This window comes from Fukomys damarensis, unplaced genomic scaffold, assembly GCF_012274545.1.
Source record: "Fukomys damarensis isolate Sample0158 unplaced genomic scaffold, DMR_v1.0_HiC HiC_scaffold_36, whole genome shotgun sequence".
Classification (NCBI taxonomy): Eukaryota; Metazoa; Chordata; class Mammalia; order Rodentia; family Bathyergidae; genus Fukomys; species Fukomys damarensis.
In genome coordinates this window covers 26110317-26118710 of record NW_022900948.1, presented here as the reverse complement: position 1 = coordinate 26118710, position 8394 = coordinate 26110317, and the positions used below count along the sequence as shown (strand labels likewise).

General features: G+C 43.2%; 1 protein-coding gene across 1 annotated transcript in view; it reads left to right on the top strand.

Annotated features, from left to right (window-relative positions):
* Positions 1 to 595: 595 nt before the first annotated feature.
* The window catches only part of Frrs1l (ferric chelate reductase 1 like), a 24263-nt gene continuing 16464 nt past the window's right edge, over positions 596 to 8394 (top strand). The window contains exons 1-2 of the mRNA XM_010639458.2: positions 596 to 636; positions 3077 to 3192. Of these exons, the coding sequence (XP_010637760.1) occupies positions 596 to 636; positions 3077 to 3192 (157 nt within the window). The remainder of the gene's footprint in view (positions 637 to 3076; positions 3193 to 8394) is intronic.

Below are 8394 nucleotides of genomic sequence, written 5' to 3'. Positions count from 1 at the left end.
GTCTGGCTTCCATCTGTCCTGCAGGGGAGGAGGCGCCATCTGGCCTGGGGTGTGGGAGACCAGGGCAGCTGGGGGGGGGGAACAAAGTGCAGAGAGATGACCTACATTTGCGGCAGCGCCCCATCTTCTTAGCGCTCTGTTGGTGCTCACTGCCCTGGCACCAGAGCTGGGTCACATCTCCCTTCCCACTGCCAACCCACTCTGCTCTGTCACCGCACACACGGTACGGACCCCTAGTGTGAGCCGCCATTCTTGGGGCCACGTAGGTCCAGCTACTGGGGGGGGGGTGATTATCTGTCACCGGCCTCCCTGTAGGACTGCTTCAGTGACCACAAAATTTTCAAAAGGAATGGAGAGTCCTGTCGTATTTCTGGAACTTTGGGAAGTAGTGATCTTCCTTTTCTTCTGCTAAGAGGGAGATCCAAGAATCAGTCTGGGGTTTGAAATGTTGATACCTGCTTGTATGTATCTGTTGGTTAGGATTAGCTTTGCCTCTATACAACGTACAAATGTTCATAACACTGATATAACAAAAATTTCCCTCTCATGTAAAGAAATCTAGAACTAGGAAATACAGAAGTGGTATGGCGGCTCCATGGCCTTCACAGACCCTGGGTCCCATTCTGCTTTTTCAGAGTATGTGCAGTGGACCCTGGTCTTATGCACTCAATTCGTTCCTGAGGGCTGTTTGTAACTCAAGTTGATCAATTGAAGGCCTAGGCTCCTCTACTCAGCCTTTAAGGTCTCTCTCCTGTATACAGGCAGATCCCAGTGTCCTTAGAGAGAGAGAGAGAGAGAGAGAGAGAGAGAGAGAGAGAGAGAGAGACAGAGACAGAGACATTAGCCCAGGCTTTCTCAATTAACCCCACACAGGAAAGGACGTTGTAATGTTCCTTCCAGAACTGTTGAAGGCAGGCAGAGAAATCACTGAGCTAAATCCTTGGCCCCTGGGTTAAATCTTTATCTGAGCCCATGTGGAAGCCCAAGCAGCTGGCATTTAGGTTGTAACTCAAGACTTTGATCTTAAGTTAAAGCTAAAATTATGGTTGTAACCCAACTTTGTATGTGAGGCCAGTTGTAACTTGAGGGTCCACTGTAGTCCCAAATAACTGTGGGAGCCATTGCATTCACATTCCAGATAGTGGGAAAGAGGGAAACAGAAGGACACTGACTACTTTATAAGATTACTCAGAAGTTTCATATAACGGTTCTACTTGCTTAGACCTACGGTCACACATAGGTTTACAGAAAGCTAGAAACAGAGGGTTTTTAGCCGAGATATGCATACCCAACTAAAAAATTGGAATTATTATATTAAGGAAGATAGAGAATAGCTTCAGGAAAATGTATTGGTTAGGCACAGGCTTCAATGCTGAAACAGAGACTCCAACATAGTGTCTTACATAAGATTGTTTTTTTCCCAGCAAAGAGCCTGGCTGGTCTGGGCTGATGAGGCAGCTTGGTTCCACAGGATCATTCAGGGGTCCAGGTTCCTCCCCTCTTGGCCTTCCACCATCCCCCACAGCTTTGTCCTCATCTGGGCAGTAGAATTCCGGGTTCCTCGTGTGACCTTGTTCACGACAGTGGGCAGGAAAGGAGAAGTTCAGGGTGAGCAGTTAGTTGCCTTTTAGGCTGGCTGCACGATCGCGCTGCTTGTGTCATTTGTCAAGAACAGAAGCGCATGGCTTGGCTTCATGGGAAGCTAGGAAGTGTAGTCCTCTTGCTGGGCAGCCATGGGGTTAGGAAGAAGGGGTGAATGGGCCATGGGGGCCGGAGGGCAATAAGCAGAAGCAGAAACTGTCACACTGGAAAAGGATAAATATTCCAGAATCTATTTCTGAGAGCATCTAATGCATATTTCTTCTGCACACCGCCAGCTTAGTCCAGCCAGGTGACTTAAATGTGACGGGAGAGTTCATATTCTGATCGGCGCACGTACCTAATAAATGAAGAGAAAAAGCTCAGATTCTATTTGTCGGTTTGCACATACAGAGAGAATGAACAGTTGCTTGTATAGTGCAGGCAGTTTTATGAACTTAGCCACCAGGGACAGCTTTGTAGAAGTCAGAGACTGGTGGGATGGGAGAGGGAGGACACTGGTGAGGTGACCAGAAGCTAGTGGCAGGGATATAATATGTGTGTACAGATCCCTGGTTTATCTGCTTTCCCCGCCTACCCGATCTGCATATATGGCACTTAACCTTCCTAAACCCCACCTCTAACCTAATCCTGCTGGTTTCCTTTCCCTCTTTCTCCCTCTCCCTCTCTCTCTCTCTCTCTGTCATTCTGCCTCCCTCCCTCCCTTCCTGTCTTCCTTTCTTTCTTTTTTGGTTTCTTAGTAGTAGTGGGGATTGAACCCAGGGCCTTCGCACTGAGCTACATCTCCAACCCTTTTTTATTTTGAGATAGGGTCTTGCTAAGTCACTAAATTGCCCAGACGGGGCTTGAATGCGCAGTCTTCCTGCCTCAGCCTCCCAGGGTACTGAGGTTACAGGCATGCATCGCCACGCCCAGCTTTAAAAACCTGTGGTAGTTTCCATCTGCTCCCCAGAAGAAGCTTCAGCTCCATATCTGGAGTTTTCTTTCTGGCCTGACTTCAGTACCATCTCTCACCCTTCTTTTCCCCTACCCTGAGCTTGCACACCCATTCTTCTTTTGCCCTCTCCTCTGTTGTACTTTTTTTGAGCTCGGCTCATACTCCCAGGCGGTGGGTGCCGGTGGGGATGCCTGTGGGGCAGCACCTCTGAAACTTGGATAGGACTTTCTTGAGGCTCTCCAAAGTCCTCAGTGAAGATGTGTGAAAGGGGGAGTGGAGAAGGGCCAGCCAGAAAGGGAGGGGCAGAGCCTGGAGAGGGTGTTCCCGGAGGCAAAGGAGAAGAAAGTGTCAGGAATCGTTGTCCCACACCATGGTGAGGACTAACAGCGTGAAGGCTCAAGGTAGTTGGTGGACTCAGGAGAGGAGAGGCCAGGGGTGACCCTGCCTAGCACAGAGGCAGTGGGGAAGGGAGTGGCAGGTGAAAATCATCAATCCAAATGTGCTTCTCTAGTGATCGGCATCCCGGCTTCCTCTCTGCAGGGTTCTTCTTTTCCGGGTTCTAAGTAGCCAGGAAACTGAGTTTCATGGAATTTTTGTTTTATTTGCTTTTGTTTTTGTGGTGCTGAGGATTGAACACAAGGCCTGCCACGTGCTAGGTGAGTGCTCTACCACTGAACTACACCCCCAGCCCCAAACTGAGTTTTTAATGAAGAGCTGGCTTGATAAGTATGAAACCAGAAAAGAAAAACAGAAAAACAGGGGTAGGGATAGGGATTTCCATGCCACTTGCGGAGAGCCCACTGACCTTTACATATCCTGTCCAGAGATTATTTCTCCAATGTCCAGATTGCTCAAGACCTCCAAATCCAGAGGCTCTGCCCTGGCTGGTTTGCTGTCCCTGGTCTATCCCTGGCCCCCGACACACTGTGTTCACTTTCCAAATTTAAATTATGTACTGCATTCACTATGTGAGTTTTCAGAATTCTGGGGATATCCGCTGTCAGTCTCTACTCATGTCCCATAGTCCCAGTTCCAATGTCACTTCTTCCAAGGGGACGTTTCTGATTTTCTCCTCCCCCTGCCCCGTGCTGCTAGACAAGGGTGTTCTCCCACAGCACGCTTTCAGTTTGCATGGATCTTAGTGCTTGAATATTACTATTCATATCTCTTTCCCTTCAGATTTTCAGCCCAGAATGGCAAACAAATCACCCTTCGATTATGGGCAAATACCCTCTCCTGAGGGTTCTGTGGAAAACAGACAACTGAGTTGAGTGTTGGCTTATCTCTGTACTGCAATCTTGCATGAGTCTAGCTCATTGGCGCTAACTTTTCATAAATATTTACTAAGTGCCAGACACTGTTTTCAGATACTTTATCCACATTAATCCTTGCAGCACCCCTGTGAGTTAGATACTACTATTATCTTCACTTTAAAGTTAAGGGAACTGCCCCACAGATAATTTAAATATTGTAGCTGAGGACACACAGCTAGAAAGTACCAGAGAACTGTGTGCATTTGCTGACTGACTATGGATAAGATGGTGCAAGGGAGGTGTCCATTCTACCTAAAGTTGAGGGTCCCTGTTGACAATATGCTGGGTAGTGGAATTGGGTATTTTTATGAAAAAACTTGAGTTTGGAATTGATGGTGTAGGCAGTTAGGAACTACAGGTTCTCAGTAGCAGAGTGCTGCTGCAAAAGCTGCATTCACGTGAGTGTGAAACTTTATACGTACATTTCCACTTCCTTCATTGTAGGGCTCTGATTAGTAGAAATAGTGATTCCGCCAGTCCAGAAAGAAGTGAATGCAGGAGTTTGCAGAGATGAAGCGGCAGTTTATGGTTAAAACTTGAAGGAATCAAATACTAAACTGATACCAGAAGGCTGTGATCCAAGTAGTTAATTAGAAGCAATAAATAGCAAACCAGAAGCCATTAACCACCCAGCAGAGTATGAAAAACAGGCTCAGGGGATTGTAGGAAAGGAATAGTGCCTGTGAATTAGATAAGAATGGAAACCACAAAACCATTGAAAACCTCAAGAGTCAACCAAGAAATTTACTTCTTGTCATGCTATGGAAATGTCTGATGGGAGAAAATGATAATAGAGAAGAAATTAGAGGAAGAGAAAAAAGAAAAAAATTATTTTCAAAGACAGAGAGGCATAGGAAGGTTTATAGAGTCTATGTAAAAAGAAAAAAGGAGAGACTTGTTTTAGTTTTTTTAAAAACCCCACACCAGTGTTATTTAGTACCATCCAGGTTTTTATTTTAGAAGAAAAAGAAATGTAGCATCAGCATAGAAAATGAAATGAAAGGAATGAGCCAGATGAAAAAAAAATGATAAAAAATGAGAGACTAGACAAAGTTAAATCGAAGGGAAAAGAAAGTCTCCATATCTGTGTGGTTCATCCATATGTCTTAAGATGGAGGAAGACTGGTCAGTGTAGGAGAGACAGTGAAGATGTAAATGAGATGCAGGAAAAGTCTTTAAGGAATGAAATGATAGGGTCAGATTCCTGTTTTAGAGAGGTGGCACACGGACCTGGAATATGGCTGTGGTAGCACACTTGCCTAACATGCACAAGGCCCTGAGTTTCATCACCAATCAATACCCCCCCCACACAAATAAAATTTAAAAGGTGATATGTGAGGGAAAGAAGGGAACAAGATATAAGGATCAATGGGTAGGCTGAGGTATCTGAGGTAGGAAAAACAGGAAGTGACGACTAAGTAAAGGTACCTGTTGGGGAAGGATTAAGGTTTTGAGATTAGGAGACTGAGTGAGTGATAGGTTTGGTCACTGAGACAGCATGCTTGGGAAAAAGAGCATTAAGGAAGTGGAGGAACTTGGTACTGGACACTTGGAGTTGATCTGCTTGTGGAATATCTAGCTAGAATCCTCTGGAGGCTGATGGCTGAACTGTTGGGCTTTAACACTGACATAAATAAAGAGGAAAGACTGAAAATTAGGCAGTTGTGTAACCAAGAGAATAAATCTGAAGAAAGTAGAAGGAAACATAATAAAATAATAGGGACATAGCCAAATTAGTCAAATAGAAACCAAATATTCAGTAAAGATAATCAAGAAAGTCAAAAGTAAGTCTTTAGAAATATAGAATTAAGTGTATTAGAGTTCTGCAAAGGAGTAAAACTCATAGACTTATTTTAAAGATTGGTTCACATGGTTGGCAAGTTCAAAATCTACAGGCCAGCAAGCTGGAAACCCAGGGATAGGCGATGTTACAGCTCAAGTCCAAAGGTATCCGTGGCTGCCTTGCTGAGGAAAGTTACTCTTTTGTTCTTTTTGGGCCTTTGACTATTTGGTGAGGCCCACACACATTATGGAGGTCAGTCTGCTTAACTCAAAGTCCACCAATGTAAATGTTAACTCCCTCCAAAAAATCGCTCAGAGGGACAGCCGCAATAATATCTGACCACAAATCTGGGCAGATGGGTCCAAGCTAAGCTAACCATCAGAACATTTTTTAAATTAACCATCAGAATATGTTCTGACAAGATTGCTCAGACAAGAACAACAATAAAGGGAGAGAAGATAAATAATATTAGTAGCTACAGCAGAGATTAAGGTGATTAAGTCATAACAATAAAAATAGAAATAACCTAATTTAAAATGGGGAGTCTCTAAAAAAACATTTTTCCAAAGAAGATGTATAAGTAGCCAAGGGACACATGAAAATATGCTCAAGATCACTGGCCATTCAGAAAATGCAAATCAAAGTCATGAAAGGCTGAGGGTATAGCTCAGTTAGGAAGCACTTGCTTAGCATGTGTGAGGCTCTGGAGTTGATCTCCACACTACAAAGAAAAATATTTCAACGATACACCACAACTCACCTACTAGAATGGCTATAATTAAAAAACAAACAGCAAGTGTTAGCAAGGATATGGAGAAATTAGACCTGTCATACATTGTTGATAAGGATGTAAAATGTTGCAGCTGTTTTGGAAAATAATTTGGCAGTTCCTCATAAAGTTAAATGCAGGGTTAGCATATGATGCAGCAGTTCTATTCCAGGGGAGTTGAAGACATATGTTCCCACAAAAAAACCTTTTACACAGGAGCATTATTCATAATAGCAAAAAACAGAAATAACCCAAATATCTATAATTGGATGAATGAATAAACAAATGTGGTCTATCCACAGAGTAGAATACTGTTCAGCCATAAAAAGGAATAAAGCTCTGGTACATGGATGGATGTCAAAAAATTATGCTATTTGAAAGAAACCTGACACAAAAAGCCATATATCATATTATTCCATTAATATGAAATGTACAAAATAGGCAAATTCATATGTTGACCTTATAGGGAAATTTGACTCAGTTCTTGTCCAATTCAGTTTGCAACCAGAATCACAGAATTAAGTTTGTGAACCGAGGTACCACTGTAAATGGATGTAGGTGAATATTTTCATGTCTTCAGAATGGAAGGCAATGTCATAGACATGACCCTAAAAAGCACCAACCAGAAGAAGAAAAATGCTTATCTTGACACATCAGCTTTAAAGATTTGAATCCAAGGGGGGAAAAAAACTCATAGACAAACATCAACAACAACAACAAACATAAACAAAAAACTAAATTGGTGGTGGATTGGGAGAAAAAATTGCAACATCTGAAGCTAACATCTTAAATACTTAAATTTCTTAAATTCTCATGAAAGAGATCAAAAACCAAATCGCAAACTGAACAAAAGGGATGGAAATAGATGTTACAGAAGGGAAACCCCCAATCTTTAATTGACATATGAGACGTTGATTCTAGCAGTGCTCAGGGAAATCCAAATTAAAACCTGGGAATGATCATACTAAGTACAGCCACAGATGTGGGGGTCCTGCCTCAGTCACACGCTACTGATGGGACTGTCAGCTGGGTACAACCCTCATTCAGCTTTGTGGAGTTGAAGATATGACCTGTCAGTTTCTCTCCTGGTTTTATTAAAACAACACCAAATGTTGCCTACAGGAAACCTAGGTAAGGATGTTCATCTCTTCATTGTTTGACAAAGCAAACATTGTAGGAAACGGAAGTGCCTTAACCTGGAAAGATATTTTAAGGTATATGGTTATACATCAGGGAATAGTGTGCTATTCAGCCAGGAGTAACAACAGGTCTTACATTTATCTATGTAGGTTGAATTCCAAAGGAAAGTATTAGACAAGTTGAATTGTTTATGCAGATTAATAATGCACACGGCCACTATAGCGTCTGAGAACACATGCACGGTACAAACACATAGATAGTGAGCAGTGAGTTGGGTCAGGCCCTTGCTAGTCTACTCTGTTTGGGTGTGACCAGACCTGTGGAAGGCCATGGGCTGTTTCACGTGGTGCACCTGTTACCAGTGTGACATAGGAGAAGTGAGAAATTATGCCTAGAACCTGGATTTTGAATACACATTATGCTGCAGGTAGTTTTAGTCATTACCTTCCCTTCCCTTACCATGCAGCAGGTCCAGAAGAGTGGTGTTAAGAATATAAAGGGTTTTTTGCAGTGTGGGCAGGTAGAAATCCATGCTCCACAGAGGTAAGAACCCTTTCTTCAAGCCCATGTTATCTCATTTCCATTGTTACTAGTGTGTTAAGCTTAACACAGAAAAATACTGTTTTTCTAAGTTGCATGTGTCTGTCAGGGTGCCTTTTTTTTTGGGTACTGAAGATTAAACCCAGGGTCTTGCGTGTGCTAGGCAAGTATTCTACCACTGAGCTACATCCAAAGCTCTTATTTGAGACAGGCTCCTGCTAAAGTTGCCCAGGCTGACCTTGAACTTGAAATCCTTCTGCCTCACCCTCCCAGGCAGCTGGGATTACATGCACCACCACATCTGGCTAGCAAA